The 24,634-nt window shown below is 38.5% G+C and overlaps 1 protein-coding gene across 1 annotated transcript in view; it reads left to right on the forward strand.

The window, feature by feature from the left end:
• zbtb20 (zinc finger and BTB domain containing 20) overlaps positions 1–23,374 on the forward strand; it is a 33,146-nt gene extending 9,772 nt beyond the window's left edge. Inside the window, 4 exon segments of the mRNA XM_051401048.1 lie at positions 5,898–6,042; positions 7,421–7,815; positions 7,818–8,955; positions 11,204–23,374. Coding sequence (XP_051257008.1) covers positions 7,441–7,815; positions 7,818–8,955; positions 11,204–11,739 — 2,049 coding nt within the window. The 5' untranslated portion in view covers positions 5,898–6,042; positions 7,421–7,440 and the 3' untranslated portion in view covers positions 11,740–23,374.
• The last annotated feature ends 1,260 nt before the right edge of the window (positions 23,375–24,634 follow it).

Below are 24,634 nucleotides of genomic sequence, written 5' to 3' on the forward strand. Positions count from 1 at the left end.
AACCACCCTGCAATTATTCACATATTGAAGACACTTAGCTGTTTGACCACATATTCAGTGACACCTTTACTGTAAGCATAGAAGTGTATATGAAACTCAGCCTTAAGGCTTGTGTGACCACCGTTTTTTCTGTTTCCTAACTACTTCTAAATACCCTGTGTGTGTGTGTGTGTGTGTGTGTGTGTGTGTGTGTGTGTGTGTGTGTGTGTGTGTGTGTGTGTGTGTGTGTGTGTGTGTGGCTTCATTCTGTTTGGTCTCTCTAGTGACAAACATAGTATACACTTAACCTAAACATATCCAGAGGCTGTGCTGTTTTCAACAGTGTAAGAACTGTGTACTTGTTAGCAGAGGTCTCACACTATCCTCTCATAATTCAGCACAAAGCATCTTTGTTCTGGTTTATCTCCCAAGGACATAAAATGAGGAGATACATTGTTTTCTTTCAGAGATATAAAGGTGCTAGAGCCCCTCAATACTGCAGTCCACTTGTTGAAATCTTGCTTGCTTATGCACCATCCAGGCATAGAAGAGGGATCATATGAGTTTCATGTTTTATATTTCTTGCCAAACTAAATTAATTATCCACCCTTTATCATGATACAACAGTAATAGACAAAGAAATCCTGTATGAGCATCTTTGCAGGTTCATGAAGATCTCTTAATGCCCGTGAGGTCCTTTTTTGGAGAGGCGAAATGTCCTCGACATGTCTAGTAGCTGTGAAGAGGCAGTTGCTGTGGACACTTGTGCCTAAATGATAACTCTTGAATTTAGCATTATCTGCTTCGGGGGTTAGAGGTGTTTTGGAGACTATCATATGAGTAGTCAGATGGTTCTTTTTGGTCAAATGCTCATTAACAAAAGCACAGCCATTTGCCAAATCTGAGAAATTTCTTTAAAGCCTCCTTTCCATCAACAAAATGAGGTACTGTCTTTATCATTTTAATGGCCATAATCCAGCAGTGGCTGTTTGTTTCTTTGCCCTATATGCTCTTTTAGGAAAACTTCCTAAAATACAGTATGGAACTTTTTTACTGATAGCACTAATTTATGAATGTGTGTGTGGACTTTGCCTGAAGAAAGTATATTAGAAGTAGATTATCCTCCCATCTGTAAAAGGACAATGGATCTGCTATGGATAACGGGTGGCGGTGGGTGTGTTTTTGACAGAAAATGACAAAGTTGAACAAGCTGTCCTGTCAAAAAAATACTTTAACTGTCCTTTACTTGTGTGACGGTATTGTAGTGTGTATTGTTATTTGTTTGCTTGAGGAATTTTTTTTGAAAGCCGCACATCCTGTCACACTTCAATGGCTTTGTGTTGGACTGAATGTCTTATCCCATTGATCTGCTTTGCCATTTGAGACAGTTCAGTGGCACTGGCTCTAAACATGAACAGTAAGATTAAATTTAGGCAACTGTAAAGAGTTAATAACAATTCCGGCTAGTGTGTGATGCGCAGGACTGCATGCAACATTACACATTATTCAAGCAATTTCAATTGAACAGTGGCCATAACATTACACTGGTACTCTGTAATTACTTTGCGATTATGATGCTTTGGCCAAACAAGAGAGCATTCACAGGAAAAAATGAGTGTTGTTGTGAATTAACAAAATGCTATTTTACAGCGTGTGCATATTTTTAAACCGTCCCTGGAGTTTGAAATCGAAACTGTGGTTGTGGAGGAACAATCGCTGGTCTGTGTTGTAGGTGAAGAGCCAGTTCAAAGTTCAGGAAGACGTTTTGTGTCGTAATTGCTACAATGATAATACCTATGTGTCATAATTATCATCAGACATTGAGACACATTTCAGAGATATTTCTTTGTCGATGTTGTGTTACAGCGTTCAATTTCAGTCAAGGGAGAAGGAAAAATGAAAAAATGTTGGCTCAACTTGTCAACAGCCTACATGTGCTTGTTGATGATTTTCAGCGACTGCCATAAAGGCAAATCAATTAAATCTTGAGATTGTGAGGTGTCTTCTGCTGCCTCTCCTGAAGAGTTTGTGATTTAGGTGCATTAGTTACCTTACCTGTTAATTGCTTCACAACGCCGTAGACGAACACTCAAATGTAATAAGAGACATGGCGCTCCAAATTACTCAGTTCAGTCAGCCAACACAACATTGTTGGGCGGAGATGAATATTCAGTTACCTAAAAGAATAATTTTTAATTGTGTTGATCAAAGGGAACCGGGACACAATAGCATTATCTGTGGCTTAATTTAATTTTCTTTTGCATTAAAGTTTGAGATGTTGACACATTACAGTGAGTCGTAGCTGTATATTGTTTGTCAGAGGAGTGAAATGAATGTGCTGTGTCTTTATCGAACACACCCTCAGTTATCACTTGTCAGATCAACACTTCATCACTTGATTATTGCTTGAAATTTCCCAGTAGGCACGCTGCACATTTACATTGTGTACTAAATTACATTAGATCACATATCCAAACCATACTATTAAAGCATGATTTCTGGTAGTTTATATGCTAATGCACTTGGGCTGAAAGGATGATTGAAATTAATAATTACAATGTTGGACAGTGATCGTTAAGCAGTAGAGGTTTCAAACAAACTCATAAATTACTATTAATTAGGTGTAACACAAAACACTCTTGATAAGTGCAAATCTGCATCAGATTCATGGAGCTGCTGTATACACATGCATGGACACAATGCCCCGTGGCCCTTTTGTCTCCAGATTTAAATGTACCAAGGGGCCTTGAATATATGCTTGTGGTGTGTGTTGTAAGCAGTATTTGCATATTCAAGATGTATATTATTCACATGGCTGATGCTGTCCCTTTCATAAGCACGCCTCTTATGTCTGTTCTCAACCCCATCCCCCATCCTCACCATTTTACCCCCCCCCCAATCCCAACCCCACCCCCCCTTGATTAACTAATGTCCAATTCGATGCAGCGTATTTCATCAGCTTGTCACCTAATACAGGCAGCTGATTAACCTGGAGTCTGGCTGGTGAAGTTGCAACCCTCGCCTCCCTGTCTTTAATTTTTTTTTTTTTTTTTTTTTGCCCCCCTTTCCACCACCCTCCTCCCCTCCTCAGTCTTTGTTGTGGCGGCAGCAGCAGAGCATGCATTGCATTGGCGGTCTGAAGCATTGTGTCTGATTTCCAGCAGACAAACTGACCTCTGGGGATTTATTGACAGCAAACTCCACAGAGGCAGACACAGAGCTGGGAGCATGGAGGCAGCCAGAGAGGGGCGGAGGGTGTTGGGGAAGGTTTGTAGGGAAGGAGGAGGAGGTGGAGGAGGAGGAGGGGGTGGGCACAGACAGACAGAGAGACAGACAGATGGAAGAAAAGACGGCGAGTGAGTTTTCAACGTGATGAAACAAGAAACAGGTAGAGACGCAGGGAGAAAAGAGATCAATATGAGGGGGGGAAATACACACCCCGAATTTAGTTTAATTCAAAAATGTGTTTTTTGGTGGAGCGTTAGGAAGGGAAAGAAAATGGCCGCCTCCTACAAGGATCTAATTAATTTTGAAGGATCATCAGCCCCTTTAGTCCAAGGCAGGGTACAGGAGGGAGGGAGGGAGGGAGGGAGGGAGACAGACCCCTGGGCTGATTAGAATTCACTGCAGGTAGGCACTGGCTGCTGCTCACCCACTGTGTCACGGCTAAAATGGAATCACTGTTGTGAGTGGCAGTCTGGGCAACTGAAGCCTGCTTCCCTTGGCCTGCTCCTTTGTTGCCAGCATTCACCTCACTTTACCCCTTAGGCAGGTGGATTTACATGTCTGGATGGGTGAGGGAAGCCAGAGAGGGAACATATATGTGTTTGCATTGTCTAACAGTGAGCCATAAAAAAAAGGGGGGCCCATGGCATCAGAATACAGTTACATGTCAAGCTAACCCCTGCCAGAATTTTTTTTTAAAAAAGGTCAAATATTTGAAACTGTAATGGATTCAAGCATTTTGGCACGTGTGTGTAGTACGTTAAAGAGAAGGCTTTAAAAATTAGGACATTTTGTGTTGGTTTTGACTTTGACTAAGTTAATTCTGAATTATTTCAGTGTCAACGACTAGGTTACAGCAGGTTACACCTACTGTAGGGTTAATAGTTTCTGTTAGATCTAGTTTTTAGAGAAGATTATTTGTAGGTTGCTGTTTGCGTTACGGTTACAGCTACAGTTTGAGAAAAAGAAGAGAAAAGTTTAATTTCACTTTTAGGGGTTAAAGATCTCACTGTAAAATGTATTTATTTTTCCCCTGACCAAGACGGAAGAACAAACCAGCTTGTGTGTGTGTGTGTGTGTGTGTGTGTGTGTGTGTGTGTGTGTGTGTGTGTGTGTGTGCGCGCACGTTTTAGTGCCAAAGTGTTATCCGTCTCAGTATCGAGTGATCACCCTCTGCTGCTAAACATGCTATTGCTTGTCTGTACCTAATCATCTGATTCGTTAGTTGACAAGGACATTTCTAACAGTGCTTCTCGAAGTGGGGCTTGTGGACACAAAGCTATTTCAGTTCTTTCTATTTAACCCCTCAACTCTGGTTTTCTACCAGATAGAATATCTCTCCCAACTAACTATCTGACCATTTTGGAGGTATATATGTATCTGTTATCTTGGCATAGCATGTGGTCCCTTTTCCAGCCAGAATCTGTGGGAAAAATACAAAGGTCACTTGATTAAAATCACATAGTTCTCGCCTGTAGTTTCCCCCTCTGCGTCTCAAAACGGGAGGTGTGTTCTTTGAAAGTACTTGAGATTTGTAAAAGAAGAATATGTGTCAACATTAACTTGCAGGTCTGGTCAAATCCTAGCCCCGTTCTGTTCATTGAGCAACACACTGTAGTTATTGGCATTTTACAGAGAGCACTTGATGTTCGTGTTGTAGGCAGCGTGACAGCTACTGAGTGTTTTTTATTCTATTTCCAAAAAAACATTTAAGAGTGTCAGATCACACTTGTAATTATGACCCGAACTCTTAATTAATGATAAATATTCACATCCCAACAAGCAGAGTCATTTCCAGATACTTTTAAAGCTTTATTGGTTGAAATTTGACCAGTGTGGGACTAGTGAGAGAGCATTTGTAATTTCTTTCAGTCTGCCTGACCTTAAATGATACCATGAGTATGTGACTTTAATGTGGTCATTTTTGAGGTAAAACTTGTGCATACTAATGTGTGTGTACAATATAAGAGCAATTGTGAAAGGCTTTCTTAGCGTCACCAAACCAGCTCATCACATGCTTAATGTTGTTGAATGCCTTTCTTGTGTTTTTGAATGAATGCCTTGTGTGTTTAATATTTGACTCTTTTCTATTATTACAACTTCTAATGTCCACTCTGTGCCTGTACTGGATATTGTCTTGTTTAATTTGTGGGTTTGAAAATGAAAAAGGACACAGACATGTCCACACACACACACACACACACACACACACACACACACACACACACACACACACACACACACACACACACACACACACACACACACACACACACGTACGTACACAAACACACACACACACACAAACACATACATAGACACTTTGTTGTAAGTGTGAATCAGACCTTGTCTAAAATATTTAATCTGCGTAAATGTATGAGGAATTTAGATCGTTTTTCTTTGGAAGGGTGTGGTTTTGTTGCCCACTGGCTCAGATAACAGCTGAGAGAAGAACTGGCTCTAATACCAATATTATTTTCAACCTTAATTTGTAATTGGTGGTCATGTGCACACAGGAACGTCCTTTCGTCTTGCTTTGAAAACTCTTCACACATCTGTTGCAGCGTGTCAGTGGTAGATATTTGTGTTACTGTGGCTTCGGGTTCATTAAGGGAGTGGCAATATCGACGAGGCAGTATGTGGCATTAAGATTTGTCTTTGTCTTTTCTCTCCCCCTCCAAACACTGTGGCAGAGAAACACATGATTTGGACAGAGAGGACTGACAGCCTTGCCTAGCACCCGGCCTCTGATCAGCCATCTCCACCAGCAAACTGAAGCTTGACCCGCACTTCATCACCAGCCTCACAAGCATCTTCGGAACAAAACGTCATCTAACTGTGAGTACTGGACTGCTTCAGTTTTTATTTTTAATACCTTTACATTTAAGTTCGAAATAACTTAGCTTGAAATAAACATGCATACTTTTTTCCATTAACGCTATTGCACCACTCCTGCAGTACATTTTGGCTAAATGCTACCTTGTGTGGGTAAACAAATCTGTAAATGTCAAATATGGTTTTATTCTTTGTACCACGAGTGAGTTAATTTCTATTCACTGTATAAGTGGATTCCAAATTATAAAGCATATCTCCACATGTCCAGTTTTTTTTAAACATATATACAGTAGTTAAGTAAAGTGTTGATTCTGACATTTCAGAACCAATATGTTTTCATAAATATATTTCTTCATTCATTGACAGACATAGTGTAAACAAATAATCTATCACATTTTTCACACGTATCTGTACAGTTTCCAAGATCAAAAGGAGCACAGTTACACTGGAAAGTGTAGTGTTTAATAATGATTAAAATAAGGTCTGGTGCCTTACTTAAATTATAATCAAGCAGTTCATATACAAAAGAAATACATTTTACAGCAACTATGAAAACCCACAATTTGCACAATTCTTACACTTACTACCTATATGATTCAGATTTAGATTTTAATTTCTTTTAACACCTATCTGGGAAGAAAAGCATCTTAAGTTATCTTACACACTGATCAGCCGGGTCACATCTAGTGTATTCCAAGGATAGTTAGGAAGCGCCATCAAAGTGAGCACATGGCTAACAAAAGAGGCCTGTTGTCCTCTAAGCCCAGTGCACCACCTAATGGTGGTTGGAGGTATTTCAGGGATACACACTTCGAGAGGGAAACTTGTAATAATTAGATGGAAACCATCTTAATTGTCTTTCACCATGGCAATGTGTAATTTTTGCACCACGATTCAAGAGACAAATTTAGCTCAGATGTTGCAATTATTTGATTCTCATTCTAATATTATTAAACTGGACTCAGGAAAAAAATATTTACATTTCCATATCTTTATTATAATTTTAGGAATTCTCCAATCAACACTCTTATGACTGCCTATAATCAATCTAACTTATCATATATTCAAATTGATTCTAGTACTGGAACATGGTAGTGTATTTTCTAACACAAGGTGAACGGCAATTTTCTTGCAGGCAAGAGAACTTTTTGTGATGCATTTGCTCTTGACTATTCCCATGACTATACATGGTGTATATTTAATTATTCAATTACACTGCTTTATTACTCCTCATATATCAGAAATACTGTAAACCAACAATGGAAACATAACGTTGTTAAACGTGAAGAAAATTCTTAATTTTAGTTCACACCGGTGTGTTTAATCCACTAACAGTGTGTGTCACAGTTTCTAAATCATGTGTGTTTCTTCCTGCTCGCAGGTGACATCAGTTGCAAGGGGATGACCGAGCGCATTCATAACATCAATCTCCACAACTTCAGCAATTCTGTACTTGAGACCCTCAATGAGCAGCGCAACCGTGGGCACTTCTGTGACGTGACTGTTCGGATCCATGGAAGTATGCTGCGAGCTCACCGGTGCGTGCTGGCTGCTGGAAGCCCCTTCTTTCAGGACAAGCTGCTCTTGGGCTACAGCGACATTGAGATCCCCTCTGTGGTCTCAGTTCAATCCATCCAAAAGCTGATTGACTTTATGTACAGTGGGATTCTGCGGGTATCTCAGTCAGAGGCCCTGCAGATCCTTACTGCTGCCAGCATCCTACAGATCAAGACCGTCATTGATGAGTGTACCCGCATCGTGTCCCAGAATGTGGGCCTGGCTGGGCCGGGGGGTTCCCTGTTATACCAGGAGATTCTGGTCAGGAAACACCCCGTGGCACGCCAGAGTCTGGCACCTCTGGGCCCAGCAGTGACGCAGAGTCAGGTTATATGCAAGCAACATCACAGCAAAGTATGGATCGTGCATACACATCACTGTACTCCTACCCTGGCCTCTCTCTGCAGAACGGCACCCGCGAGCGCCCCCTGTACATTAACCCTCTGGCGTCAAATTACGATCCGACTCTCAGCACTCAGAAGGACCACCAATCTCAAGATCCGCCCTGGATGAACCGCATCCAGGAGAGATCACAGCAGGTCGATCGCTTCATCTCCACAGCAGAGTCCACTCACTGCCGCAAGCAACCCCGACCGGTACGCTTACAAACAGCAGGGATGCACATAAAGCAGGAGGCCGAAGACGAGTACAGCTGCTACGATAATTTGGGGGACTGCCAAGACGACACTGACCATACTGAGGGTGTAGAGAGTGAATCCAAGGTTGAAAGTTTTGACTCAGGGGTGAGCTCTTCCATCAGTACTGAGCCAGATGCTATGGAGCAGCAGTCGTACCTGACGGGCTTTGGCCGAGACGTGAGCGGGGACGGGCAGCAAGGTGAAGGAGCTCCAGTGCATATAGAGGTCAATGACTCGTCCCCAGAGCAAGTGCAAGAGACAGAGGACGGGGACACATCCCACAGCACTAGTGACAGTAGCATGATGCAGCCCCTGCCAAACTCAGTCATGTCCCAGTCCCTGTCAAGTGCCCCGCACTACATGCGCTCGGCAGAATCACACACCAGCAATCTGAGGATGCCGCTCACCGTGACCAGCAATTCCCAAGTGATGGGCACTGCTGGAAGCACCTTCCTGCCCACACTCTTTCCTACACAGCCGGCTAGAGACAACAAGCCTTTCCTTTACCTTCCTGGCCAGCAGCAACCCCAGTTTGTGGCAGTGCCGCCCCCTGCAATGCCATCATTCCCGAACCCCATGTCGGTACAGCAAGCGCCACCTCAGCAGCAACAGGCTGCAGGAGGACTTGGTCCTGGGGAAAAGAAGCCCTATGAATGCACTCTCTGCAGTAAAACCTTTACTGCTAAACAGAACTACGTCAAACACATGTTTGTCCATACTGGTAAGTCTAAACCTCTTATTTGTAGTCTTTGTTTGTTATTATTTAAGCTCAGTTCAGTGATTATAATATTCATAGCTAATGTAGGTAGTGGCTGTGCTGTGCAGAAAAGACTATAGAAATATTTTTGGTTAGGGGGTGACAGGTTCTTACATCAAAAGTCTTCTTTTAATTATTATATGAACACATGGTGAATACACATAACATATTAAAAATGTTTCTTTGTCATAAAACAAAAGTAATTGTAGACCAAAGGGTATTCATTTTTCATTTCTGCTATTATTACGATTACAACATAACAGTATAGAGCTGTGTCCCTTTCCCCTTCAAATAGTGATTTTCCGTAGCCCTGGAAAGCCCTGGATATGGTTAGGTGTCACAGTGATGTCTGGTTGAGGATAGAGTTAAGGTTAAGGTTGGGTTCATATTAAAGGAAGAGAAAACACCAATCAGAGGGGAATCAGAGTTTGATGCAACATCTCAGAAAAAGATAAGTCTTAGATATTTTAAAAATAATTGACTTTCCTTGCTAAATTCAAATGGCAGATTAACTTTTCCTTCTTATCCAAATTATTATATTAATACTATTAATATAATAAACAAATACTGTAAAACAGTATACTATGACCATTAGAACAGAAAACATACTGTATACTGTAATGTATAGTATTACTACTGTATATTTGCTGTGTTTTTATACTGGAAAAGTGTTAAAAAATGTAGCCTCAAAATGTACATTCATTAGGTCACAGTTGCCAAGCATCTTTGTTATCATTTGTATCTGACTTACAATGATTGCTCGTGCAGCACATCATTACACTGTGCACTGCTTTCTTCCAGCACTGACAGCCTTATCAATCATAAACTGTAGAAATCATCATCACAGAAAGAAAGAATTAGATATCATATAATTAGATGATCTCATAAAAACTGCCTACTCATATAGCCATTATTATTCATTAGAATCCATTACTTTGGCAAAGCCACCTGTGAATGCTTTTTCAAACCAAATTTCATATTTTAGTCACGCAGTTGTGCGGAGCAGAGTGATGACACATTGAGAGGGAATGTCACTGATACGTCAAACCCATGGACGAGAGCTAGAAGTCCCCAAAAAATATTATTCAAAAAGCAACAGTATGTGTTGTCCCTATGAGATGGCCATACATCTCCTACCTATACAACATACATTGTCTTTATTTCAGTAGAGAAAAAAGGGTAACCAAGAGGTTTATTTGGCAAATGTAATATATTACATCTTCACACCTGATGCATGAGGAGGGGGAGAAAACCTCTTTTTCAAAATTCCTAAAAAATGTGAGCGTAAACAAATTGTAATCAATACGCAGCCAAAATAGCTAAATAACAGTGGACACACCAGTTCTGTTGCATGATTCATGTAGAGGTAACGTGCCATTGGCTGTAATCAAAAAATCTCTCAGAGACAAAGGAGACATCTTTTCCATTGTATGAGTCACTGAATTGGAAATATGCTTCCCTAAAAAAGAGCAAGACAGTAAATACACCTGTTATATATGTTCTGTAACTGACCCTGACTTCCATAGAGCAGGTCAAGCTAAAGAAAACCAAAAAAAGTGTTAAAATAAAAGTATAAATTATTGGCTTTATTTAATCAAAGCAGGTATGCTGCAAATTAATTCACTCACTGCAGCAGCAAACAGTAGATACACCAGGCTTCATTAACAACTTGCCTATTCGCACTGTTGTCCGTCTCTCCCTCTACCTGTTAGTTCTATGTAATTATTATTAATATGTTAATATTTCACAGCCCTTAATGTCAGCACAGACAATTATTTTAAAATGAGCTTATACCTCAAACTGACAAAAACACCAAAGAGAGTCGCACATTCTTTGGTTCATTATCGTATGGGAATTATCACTAGTGTGTGGTTTTCAATTCTTTTCTCGTAACTCAACCTTTCTGTGTCTGTAAAGGAATTACAGCAATTCAAATTTTTTATAAAATATCAATTGTACAGTTCTGTTACAGTTTTTAAATAACTGCTACATTATAGGAAACCTTTTCTCACACAGCAGCTAGCGGAACCAGCATCATAACAAAACTAATACAGGTTTGAATAATTCTAGCCTGAGGTATGTTCCTGTACTGGAAAAGTAACTGCTGGCTTCAGGCATCCTGCACAAGTTCTTCCACATTTTGTAAACCTAATCCTCAAAATGTGTCCCTTCTTTTTTCCCCTTAATGCTTTTGTCTTGCATGTACATCCAGGTGAGAAGCCTCATCAGTGCAGCATCTGCTGGCGCTCGTTCTCCCTGAAGGATTACTTAATCAAACACATGGTGACACACACAGGGGTGCGGGCCTACCAGTGCAGCATCTGCAACAAGCGTTTCACCCAGAAGAGCTCTCTCAATGTCCACATGCGGCTGCACCGTGGAGAGAAGTCCTATGAGTGCTACATCTGCAAGAAGAAGTTCTCACACAAAACCCTGCTGGAGAGGCACATGGCCCTGCACAGCACAGGCAGCGCCATCACAGGCCTGTCGGGGAGCGCAGGTACCCCGGGCCCAGTCTCCATTCCCATCCCTATGGCTGTCCCTGAGCCTGGAGCTGGAGTGGTGGCCCTCGCCATGCCAGTGAGCGGAGGTGCTGGAGTAGGGGCTGGGGTTGGAACAGGAGTGGGTGTAGCCGCAGAAGCGAGCTGCCAAGAAGGGACCACCTACGTGTGCTCCGTCTGCCCTGCCAAGTTCGACCAAATAGAGCACTTCAATGACCACATGCGAATGCATGTCTCCGATGGATAAGTACTAATAGATAAACTTCTTTCAAAAAGAATGACAAATAAAATGGCACTAGATTTTCCTTTTCTTGTTTTGAGGTATGAAGAGTAATGAGTATAGACACTGGCACATTAAGTTTCCCAAAAAAAAGATTTTTTTTTTTCTGTTATTCTAAAAGGAAAAAAAAGATGGTGGCCTTAAGGCTTAGTAGTTTGATATTGATCTACTGGATGGATCCTAACTACAGGCCTCTAAATGTATGCTTTCCTAAAATACTGATTTATGTGTTGAACACTACCGAAAGGCCTACGAAAGAAACACATACACACAAACACACCTTTAGTGTAGATATGTCTGAATGAATATACATGTGCATATATGTTTGTGTATTTGCGTATTTGCATGTGTCTGTCTGTTTGTCCAAGTGTGTGTGTGTGTGTGTGTGTGTGTGTGTGTGTGTGTGTGTGTGTGTGTGTGTGTGTGTGTGTGTGTGTGTGTGTGTGTGTGTGTACATTGCCATGAAACATAAATCATGGCAGTTGTGAACCCATATTGACCAGTTTGGAAACTATAGATGTCCAAGCTTACTGTGGTATAATTTACAACAACAATAACAAAAATCATCTGGGGTTGGGCTACATATTCCCTCTAAAAATACTGATGGTCACAAGATTGCCTTCTTATGTAAAATAAAAAAAGGAGAGTAGTTAATTTGACAGTGGGTTTTATTTATTCCTATGGTATTAAGGGATTATAATGCAGCTGTTGTCAAGGTACCAATTTCAATCATTTTACTGAAATGTAACTTCCTGTCGGTGGTGACAGGGACAAATATTTCTCACATGTTTTGTAATTGTTGTCCATGCATTGTGATGGTTAAGATTACGTTTACTAAATTAGGGTGTATTGATGAGACAGTATTTGAGCAAAAATATGTTTCTTTTTTTCTGAAGTTTGGAGTTTAACTCATTTGCATACACTGCCACTAATATCTTAAAAGACTGTTAAGGCTAGTAGACCTCTTCCATTTCAAAACACAAGAAAAAAAGAAAGATTCTTTTGCTGATGGTTTTTTTTAGCCTTTCACATTCACAGTTATGGCAGGCTGGCATATGCGACTAAACTCTCTCCTTCATAATTGCTGCTCCTCAACTTGCACCTGACTGTTATGGGATGTAGATTAAAAAAGGATTTGTCACTTTAACTATTGTTGTTATTGAGTAGCCTACACGGTTTTCATTTGATAATTGAATTATAATATCGGGGGGGGATTTAGGCTAGTTGTTGATTGGAACAGTGTTAAAGAGGGAGGGATTTAATTTGAATCAAATTTGAATTGGAAATAATTGCCATCCTCATCCTTAAAATCCTGTACAACCAGTTCAATACAATTGCACAGCTATTTCAGCAAGTGGGAGCTAAATGCATTACTCTTTATGTATTGGCTCTCCCTGAAGGCTCAAATGGCATGCAACGTTTTGAAAGGAAATACAGTCTGAAAGCAAAACAAGTAGCTCCATTGAAATCACACTGTTTCGTGATATACCACAAGTTGCAGACGGACTTTCTAGACAATAGTATACATTCCTGATTTTTCTAAAAACCCAGACACAGCATGTACAGAATAGATTTGGAAGCTAGTGTGCGCAAGTTGTCATCCATGCATCACATCACTTAAGGCTCATTTCTGATATTTGAATTGTTTTTGTAATTGCTTTTTACTCAAAATAGGACACACACACACACACATGCAACTGCCTGCAACTGCAATCTGAAGGATTTGCTCATTTATGTGAGCAAACACTTTCGTAGTTGTATTGTTAAAAGAATAACTGCATACAGTGGTCTTAAAAAGACCTGCTGTAGATAAAAAAAAAACAAAGTGCTACTTTGCACATTTTCTTAAAATGCCTGTGCTTAATATTTAATCATTTTCCTTAAATGAACTTCTATGATTTTCTTTTATTCAATTTCAAAGGAAAAAAAAACACATTTTTTTAAATCTTGATAAGTGGACTGCATTATTTTCTTGCATATATGTTGCACTGCTTAAACCAATAAGTGCACTACTGTTAACAGAGATATTATAGTTTTAGAAAAGAGGATTTTTTTTTTTTAAATCTAACATTTGGTTGTAGAGTTCACATGTAATAGAATAGCTTTGTTTCAATTTATTCATTAAGTAATTCAGCGGTTCTTGGCTTTTGTTATTGCTTGCAGTTACCTACAGTATATACTCGTGCCGTGTTAATGCAAGCATTTATTTTTATTTAAATATGTACCATTACGTGTGCTCATCTATGTTTTAATCTTTGAATTCATTCTTTTATGGAGTACGCTCTCTATAACAGTTATTCAATTGCATTTCTTCACAAACAGACAGAATTTTTCTTACAAAAACATCCAAGCCAAACAACATTAACAGTGAAACAACAACAGTAATAAAACACAACTCCCGTCCAACTCCGTTGGCGGAGGTAATAATAACTATTATTATATTATTAATAATAATACATTTATAATGTGTGTGTGTGTAACATAAATGATGTGTGTGTCCTAGAACAACTTTCTGTGGGTTTAAAGGTGTGGGGAGGTGATGGAATGCAGCTTCTTTGATATCTGTCTGTCACTTGTACACAGTTCTGTCCCTTCCTTAGTGTTTGTATGTCTGTGAGTGTCTGTGTGTGGTATATAGCCTAATCAAACTGTTGATAAGTGGAATATCTGAACTGTAGGGCTTCCTTAGCAATATGCAACGCAGGTACTATGAGAAGCAGCTCTCCAAACCTTTTGGGCTAATGTGGCACCTGTAACATTTGTTATGAGATTCGACTAAAGCAGAGGTCAAGTACCGTTGACTTCGTCATACGCGTTTGGAGGAGTTATTTCCAGCATTTTGATGCTAAACTTTATTTAATTGCTACTAGATTTCCTGTGGAGTCAGTTGAAGTGAAGTCAAGTGACCAACATGTGAGACACGGAGAGATTCTGTATTCCGGTTTCTCCCCCAGCTAAAAAAAGAAAATATTGACCCACACGTTAGAAATATGCTGAAAAAGCGTGAGGTTAGTCTGCAGTAAAAGTAGCACATTATTTAACATTTGATTGGGCCTGTCTCCTATGGTGTGCATATAAGCCTAAATTGTATGGTTCCTGTTTGTAGCTGTTGTTGCCAGGATGGCAATATTGCTGCATGCTAGTGCTATATTTGTCTCTACACAGCACGTGGAGGGTAATCTCATGCCTTAACAGACAATGCACTAAATAGAATATGTAAGCAACTGCCGAGATCTCTTTCCAACAGTACTGCCACATGTATGGCACACAGCTCATGATGTTGGTGTTTGTTGTCTGTTCAGTACCAAGTTAAACACTGCCAAACTAACATCATCACTTCTTTGAAAGCAAAGGCAGAGACATGAATTGAAGTGTTTCAGTGTAATGTATGTATCCAGTAATCTAGCATTCCTTCATGGCACCTAAATTTTACATATTTTGTGTGAACACATATATCAAATGCACTATTGACTGTAGCTAGATGAGTACAACCAGCTTTGTGGTATCATTGGTCTAAATAGTAGGTTAAGTAGCTCGATGTTGGTTTTTGAAATATTTGATTTCAGAATTACACTATCAATTGTTTCTCTATCTTTTTATTTTTTTCGGAATAACAAAAGTAGCCAATCTCAACGTTATCTGGATGAGGGCTAATAACTCGTCCCATTGTCAGTTGACTTCTTGTATCATAAGGTGTTTGATAACAGACCAGGCTAGGAAGGGGAAGAACCTTCTCTCCAGTGTGTCATTACATGCTATAGCATATCCCAGGCTTTCTCTCCCCCTCCCCTCTCTCCCTCCTCCTCCCCTGTTGCATTAGCATCACATGCTCTTCACTGTCCATAGTTATATATTCCTTATACTGCTTCAGCTACTCGTGGTGGTGCTTAATCCTCTTTTCTCAGTGTTGCAAAAAGTCGGTTGAAAATTGTTGAAAAGTTGCAACATTATCCAGAAAATAAGTCCTTATCTCAATCGTGCTTCTTCTAGTTGTTAGTTTGGAAAAAAAAAAAGTCTAGGCTTTATGTTTGCAAAGTGTTCGCATATTTTCCAGAACAAAACATATTGAAAAGTAGATAATAGCCTTGAGCCTGCAGCTGTTTGTATTGTGTTTCAAATATATTACTGTTCATGTTTTGTTTATCTTAGTGTAGAGACACAGGGTCTACAGTACATTGTTGTCCTTCTTGCAGTATGTTTAATTCATCGTTATACTTCTTTATTTCAGGCTTCCTCCTGCTTTTTTTTTAATGGTGATCATAGTGGTGTTGTTTATACATACATAGCTTCATGCAACTGGATAAAGGATAGTCAGTTATTGAGTCATATGTCACAGTGTAATATACAGTATATGCTTATATGCTTTGCATTGAGATGAAAACAAGGAAATGGAAGATAGTAATGGTGAGGGTCATGTTGAGTAAGGAACAGGTTCATTTTATTCTGATAAGCATGTGTCTGTCTTCCTGTTTGTCTATCAGTCCATCTCCACACATTTTAAGTCAGAATTTTTTTATTTAAGCCTGAATAAAGTCACAAAGTTAAGAGTAGAATACAGAAAACACATGAAACCATTCAGATAATACGTAACTGCATTGTTTTTTTGTTTTTTTGCCTTCTACAGTACACATAAGAGTGAAATAAATAACTTCTTACAAATATACTATATATATTTAAGTATCACCATCTCCACACAGATGAAGAATACATTTTCAGATAGTTTGATAAAGACATAATTGCAGCTAGAGTATACAGTACCTTGTGGGATATAGGGAATATGCCTATCAAGTGCCTATCAGTACATACAGCAACTATACAGAATATTCATAGTTTTTCTCTCCTACATTGCACAGATACAGTATATACACAATGGTCTATTAAAATATACTATTTATACTATTACTGCTAAGACCTGGTGGTTGTGAGTGCATCCTAAGAGAACCCTTTAAAATACCTGAAATGTTCTATACATATACAGTAAAGGCTACATCTGCAAGTTTTATTTTTTAACTTACATCTATACAGTTTTGGAGGATTCAAAGATATAAAATGCAATCACGTTTTTGACGCTTTATCGTCTAAATAAAAAAATAGGTTGAGTAGGTTCTGATGGTTCCTAAAAAAAAAGAAACATTGAATGACCTTTTTTTTTTCCTTTTTCAGTTTGCTCTCCCTTCTTACTGTTTGGCATTTTACACATGCCGGTTTTTTCTGTTTTCAGTTTTTGCCATTTGCAAACAAGCCATATGCTGTACTGTATGTTTGTGGGGGAAGGGCAGTGGCACTTTGTGAACAGCAGAGGGAGCCACACATCAGCTGGAAGAGGTGGAGTTAACGCTGTCTGCCACAATGAACGAAAACCCCAACTCAGATACTTGGATATTTTTAAGATCTTGTTGCGGGTAAATATTGCAATTCTTCAGATTATAATAACATCTATAAGCATGGCAGTGGTTACCTCCACTGGTAGGAACTGGCAGCTGCACTACTTTTTCAAAGTACACCATGTGTCCTTTGACCTTGATGGCAGGCCCTTCCACATGCAAGCCAATGCCCAGTTTCCCCAGAACAATCATTAAAGTGTTATCTTATCTGACAGCATTATTGTTTACGTACAGCTTGAAATTGTAAAGGGCAACGAGCAACGTGAAAAAAAAAAGAAAGAAACTGGTCATTAAACGTCATCTACTCACAGTAGATATTTATAACCACTACTTGGAGGAAAAAATGAGATTACAAATTGAAAGTTTTGGCAATGGCGAACACACAGGCTGCATTCAAATGTCTTTAAGTGGTCGGTTTAACAACATGAAAACAAAACTAAAATGAAAGTATAGTGGAATAAAAAAACAAATCAAGTTTCAGGACTGAGTGGCTGTGAGATAAAAGGCTTTGGGATGGCTTATTATTCTTTCCCCTGTGGACTAATTACCACAGTTTTCTCTCTAACCTTCTCCAGCCTAGTTACTGTGCCAAATTTAGGAGGGAAAAAAACACTTTTTAAATTATGCCACTGTTGTTAAATTAGATGTGAGAACCGAGCAGAAAAGCGAAAAGTTAAAGAATCATTCTAAGTGAGAAATTTCTGTAAAGCCTATAACATGAACACAAAATGCATCGTACCAAAAGCGAGTGATTGCTTCTATTTTGAATCTTTACATCCTCCATAATACATTGTTTTCAAGTAAATAGGAGAAAACAGCTATGATTAACAAATGCACACTTTGAAGGCTTAGTTTCATATACATTAAATGTTAAAAAGGAGCATTGATAATATAGGCGATGTGATATAGCTAGTCCCTGTCATCCAACCGTCACACACTGACACACACAGACAGCAACTGCTCATATCTTACAGTGAAACATTCAGATTCTGTTCTTACACACACACAGTGAAGCAGCTGTTCAGATTTTAAAGTACAACTCAGCTAAACTAAGCTATAATAACATCTAGATTATATTATTACTTTCTCCGAACATGCAGTTATTACACTACCCTGATGAGGTTTTTAATAAAACGTCTTCATCAGGTAGCTACCATTGATCAGTCCAAATGAAGCATGCAGTCCTGTCTACACAGCTTTTTCCTGTAGGGGGTTACTTTGTTTTTCATGGAGCACAAACTATATTTTGAGTGCCCCTCGATAACAGACTTTCTGTATCTCTTTTAAAAAAAAAAAAACTCACTATGGTGAGGAGGCTCAGGCGTGATTTAGCCTCTGAAGACTGAACACTGAGCCTCTTTGTGTTCTCACTCGCTGTAGTCTTTTTGGCTTAGTCCAGCTCGATGAGACAATTAGTTTTTAAAGTGTGCAGCAGCGTAACTAAAAACATGCATTCCTGTTCAAGTCCAGAACATTCCAACTCCTAGTCTGGCATTTGTTTTCCACACTTAACTAACCTAACATTAAGGAGGATTTCCAGCGCTTAATCGTTTTAAAGATCTGTTGGATATTTTATTATGTAGTAGCAAACATTGCCCATTACATCAAAGTTTAGTAAAAAGAAATGTACATTTCCCTCAAATAGATCAGTTTTTAAATCTCATCTTGCTGTTTATTCAAATTTTGCCATGAGATCACGAACCTCATAAGCACAGCTTATGCTCGTGTGGACTGGTTCTATAGACAACATGCACTATGCTATCACTCTGTTTCTCTATGTAGGTCTCTTTTTTATAGTGCAGCAGTGACGTAAATAAAAAACTGCAAAAAGAAAAGCTCTTCTTCACCACGATGTTGGTCACTGTCTCAGCCAGCACGTCGTCTGCCATAAGGGACACGCAGACTTAGATCAAACATTTTTAGCACTGTAATGTTCCTAAAGGGGCTGGTGGTGGTAATTTGTAAAATGGGGCCATGCTAATCATTAGAGGTCAAATGGGGGAAGAAAAAAAAACTGTACTAGACAATGTTTGTTTTCACAAACCAAAGAAGGGTTAAGATAATTTAAGTTTTATGGAGAAAATAACATTTCTTTTCTGTGTGTGTGGGGTTCCTACGGTTGGGCTAGATTGCTACAGTTGTTTTGTTTTTTGGGGGTTTTCTTTGTTTTTCTTCTCATTGCAGGGTGCTTGTGAAAATGCATCTATGTTTTGTCACTTGATCAGTTGTTTATAGTTTTGTGGTTGTGTTAATTTGCCTATTGTAGACCAAAATCTTTTTTTTTATATAAGAAATGCAACAAAAGATAAAAATGAATCTGACACAGTAGCTGTGATGTAAACTATCGCATGTTAAAACATGTATAAGATTGTAAATGTTGCATTGTTCCTCTGACAAAAAACATAATACTCAGTAATCACCGGTTACGTCTTCTATACACACATTTAGCAAATCAGTGTAGACCTGTTCACCTTCACATTGGATTATAGCAGTTTTCTTCAAATATTGGCACCGTCTAATATTTTCAGGCTGTCCCTAAAATACTAATCTGACATTGTGACTTAAGAGTACATTTAGCCATTTACACTTGAGATGGACCAAGATGTTAAGTTTGCACATATTTGTAGGTTGTTTATTAAGCCAAAAAAAAAGGAAAGAGAGAATAAAGATACACAACTTTCAGTCAGATCTAGGTGAGGCGATATTACAGTCGTTCATGTTCGCTGGGGGAAAAAAAAATAATCATCCAGCCATCACTACATGACGAAAATTAATTCAAAACCAAACTGTGACACGAATTTAAATATCACAATGTGGTCCAAATATTTATGAAAGTGATTACAATATATTTTTGTAATAACAACACACATCATCTTCAAGCGGAATGTAAACCATTTGGCAAAATCTGACAATATTTTATTACTGTAAGGTCTAATTCCACGTGAATCTGCTGTATATTTTTCATCCTGTGTGTTTAAAATAGCAAATTGAAATACTGTAATTCGGGCGATGTTTTGTACCTGGAGGTGAAGACAGAATTTCTCAAATATTGCCATTACAAATCAGAAATGACATGTGTCCTAATCAAAGCAGCTTAGGTTTTTGTTTCATCTGGCTTTCAGGCTTTTTGCTGCCATATCTTGTATGTAGATGCTTTTTGTAAACATGCACTTGAGTTGAACTATGAGATGTGCTTATAAATATGTGTATATTTTGTTAGGCTCTTTTTGGCCTACGTTAGCTTGATATTTTATTATTTCCCTAAAAATACTTCTCCTATATAGTTATGAACTTGGCAGAAGTGGAGCTGTTGTAGTAAAGGTAGTTAACATCACAACTAAGCAACCCTGAAATATATGCTGCAGTAATGTGTTTTCAGTTTGTTTTTGATAATTTATGCTCCAAGTTGGTTTGTATTTTATTATTATTATTGTTATGAAACAAGCTTGTTTGAAATGTATTGACTGCTGTTTTAAAAAATAGGGGATAAAGTTTCTTTTTTTTTTAATGTATGTGCAAGGACGTTTTTATAATATGATTTGTCAAACACTGGACTGGAGTGAGTTTTCCAACATTTCCAAGTTGAGAGATGTATTTGACAGACATAACTGCACAGACGACACCCGTTAGCACAGATGTGAGCTGACAGACAAAGCACATCCTCCCAGCTGTACAGGGGAGGGTGACTAACATGGCCGCCATCCTACCCGCTCAAAAATAGTCATAAGATGTAAGAAGTTAAGACATTTCCTTTGTGCTGGTTTAATTGCATTCATTGGGTGATGGGTTATATATAATAGAAAAAATATTTATTAGGGTTTTCCTTCCAAATTGTTGCATGGCATCGACTGGTGACAGATTTTTTTTCTTTTCTTTTCTGCAAATAGAAAGAGTGCTCGCATTAATATTCAGAAAAAATCGTAAAGGGATACCACTTGACAGCTATCCAGTTATCAAAATCACCTGGTGTGTTCTTGCTATGGTAGAGCAGATATGACAGTTGAGTCTCATTACACCAACCACCACTTCTCAAACCAGAAAAGAGATTTGCACTAGACTTATTTTGGTCTTCTACTATCAAAAGCAATATAATTCACTCAACACATTTTTAAACCATAGTATGTGACGGTTGTCGCCCACAGTGGCAATGCTGAGTAAATGGTGATATTTGACGAGTTTTGATTTGTTTTTGTTTTTGTATTCAAAGGTACAGAATCGGTCACCTTTTTTAATGCACATCCACGTGTTGTTGTTGTTCGTAGCAGGTTATTTTGTACCCAGCAGTACCCCGAGTATTAGTGTCCAGATTTGAGGGGCATTAAAACTGTTGTTTCCTCCTGTGATTGTTTTGGACAAATCAAGCAGCTCTTACAGATCTGAAGTGAGAGACGGGATGTATGAGGGATGGAATCATTTCCCATGAGTCAAACTTGTCGATCGTCTTCATCACACAGCCAACAACATTATTAAAGATAAATACGAATACCAAAAGATAACCCCAGCAGTCCACTGTCCTGCACACCGTTCCCCCTTTAAAAACACTCGTCTTTCTCCGCATATTTGGTAACTTTTGAGTGCTTCTTGCTGGGATGTTACAAAAAAAATGCTTTAAAGTGAAATAATAATGAAACGCTTCTTAGAGGAAGAAAAAAAAATCCAAATGCACCTTTTTTTGTCGTACAAACACAACATCATTGGCCACATAGGTAGGAGAATCTCTGTCCACCAAAATGTATCATACGTCATCCTTTTTCCAACGAGGTCATTCACAACAGCAGTAATTATTGACCTTAACGTCGTTATTTTGTTGATGGATAAGTGTAAATTTTTCAATAATTCACAAACAGCAAAACTTCACCATTTTATCTGGATGTAGTAGCTTTCCTGTTTTCACCGCTTTGTGGTGTTGTTGAAAGATGTTGCGGTTTGTCTAAATATGTTGCGTGTTAGAGGAAGCATAAGTATGTGCCTTCTTGTAATCTCCTTGGTGAGCTTGTTATTATTGAGAAGCTGAAGCCAGCCAATTGTGTTTGCACTAAAACCAAATTGCTTTTGTGATGTAGACTATTTAAGCAAGCTTGTTGCGTCACTTTAACCGTACAGTATGCATGAGGGTGAAATTGGTAAGTCTAGGGCTAGAGCTCTCATCTGTTGACCTGTAAACCAGTGCAGCTTAGAGGATCTTGTGAATATATCTTGGCTTAGTTTCGCATTCAGTTTTCAATTCCATCTCCTTACTCATCAAGTTTGTCACAATTTCGACAGTTCAAAGAAAAAATATAAAAAAATCAAATAAAAACGAGAAAAAAAAAAAGCAAATAACACATACCATGAATACAATACAGCTTTTACTTTCACATGCCACAGTTAGAGAGTTACACAACTGCAGCAGAGATATTCATTTCTCTGAATCCATGGGAATGCATGAGTATACGAGGTCGCCTCAAGACTATTGGTCAAATTAATTTAGGTTGTTTTTTGAAAACTTGTATTTATTACACATTTTGTTGACATCTAAGAAAGGCCTACATGCTTTGAGTCTTACAAATGCACCTTATTCATGTCAGTCCATGTGGGGAAAAAAAAGGCTGGCAATGTAATATCTCTGATTTAGCACCTTACTACACAGCATGTTTTCACTTTATGCCAGTTTAGCTATTCTTCCATATGTATGATTTCAAAAATAAATCTCATATTTTGTGAAATTGTTTTCATGGGATGTGCCAAAGTTTGGAGGCGATCTCCCAAGTGTTTATGCTTATCATTTTCTTTTTCTCCTCCTTCAGTTATAGCAATGGTATGTCAAAACTTTCCTATAACAGTGTGTGGAATCAATTTATCTCAGCAAACAGTATCATTACTTGCCATTTTACAATAAGCCCTGTATTTCACATATATTTACCAGTGATGTGTATTTGTTATTATAAAGAAAATAGCCGTAAAAGCTTCATTATGTTACATAATATTGTGACTTTTTTCGAAAAACTGTGAAGACTTATCTTGCATATACTTTATACAGAAGTATTAAGCCTTAATACAAAAGACTAAAAAAAGTGTGGAAGAATAAACTGATTGTTGCTAAGTAAGGATGATTTTTGTAAATGTTACCAGCACTTTTTTTGTAATTTTCACTCTCTGAGGTATTGTACAAGTTCAAGCTGTTTGTGAAGTTTGATTATGAAGGAATAAAAACTAGTACTTTCCTGTACTTCACAGAAGGTCTTGTTGCTGTTTTTCTTTTTCTGTTCTTTTTTTCCGGTGGTGTTTTTTCTCATGAATATAGTGCCCAGAAATATATACAGAAAGTAACCTTTTGTCTTTAAAAAGGGTAAACGTTTGTGCAATAAAGCTTCCATGGGCGACCTTTCACATGACTGCACTGCCAAGAACTACAAACTGACTTCTAATGAATGCATAAATCCAGATAGATAGATAGATAGATGGTATTCTTGGTGTAAATATAATCAAATAAATGAGCTGTATTTGCTGAAATGAAGCCCATAAATAAATGCTCATGTGTGTTGATTCCAAATACAGTTGGAAGTGACTTAATAACAGGCTGGATGGTATCCCAGAATGCACTGGGCAGAAGGCAGGGAACACCCTGGACAAGCTGCCAGTCCATTACAAATGTAACGGTGATTAATAAACAATCAGTCACACCTCGGTTCACACCTGCTGAACAGGCGATTGGAGGGTGCAGTCCACTTCACTCACAAGTGTTTGGACTGTGGGAGGAAGCCGGTGCAGCCAACTACGTAAACTCCACACAGAAAAGATTTTCCTGGAAGCAGATCCTGGGTCAGTCCTGCTGTGAGGTGTCTGGATAGTGTCACAGCCACCAGAACGCGTCAATATGACCCTTTATTGATTCTCCTGATTAATTTAAAACTCTGTGCTGCAAGATTAGCTAACAGATGAGTGTTAAACTGTAGTTTCTCCTACAAATACATACATAAACTGATCTCTAATAACCACCTTTAACAGTCATTGAGAATAAATTAATATCCTCTAATGTAAGCGCAGTCAGTTTTTAATTAGATTTTTTAAAATAGTCTTTGTTAATGTCACAGTTATGGCTCCTTATAATTGGGTTGTAATCTGGTAAACACATCAGAGAACAATAAAGAAGACACTCTGCATTGTATTCAAATACTGGATTCACTTTGTATTGAAATATTGGTGTGAAAGATTTATTTGGTGGAATAAATTATAAGCGTTTATGAATTCAGAATGAGCTCGCCTGGGTGGAAAAACGATGGTTGCTTCACACAGGGATGGCTATTTATCGTCTTTATTTATTTGACTCTGGACTGTTAACATTTTTCTTAGCTTTCAGCTTTAAATATTGACTAAAATCACACTGTTGACATTAATGAAAAACAGTGGCAGCCTAATTAACAAAATTATTTATTTCTTATTTTAAAAAGAATATTTTCTTTTTAAAATAACATTGTGTGTAAAGTTAATCACAGTCA

Source organism: Dicentrarchus labrax, unplaced genomic scaffold (assembly GCF_905237075.1).
Source record: "Dicentrarchus labrax unplaced genomic scaffold, dlabrax2021, whole genome shotgun sequence".
NCBI classification, from domain to species: Eukaryota; Metazoa; Chordata; class Actinopteri; family Moronidae; genus Dicentrarchus; species Dicentrarchus labrax.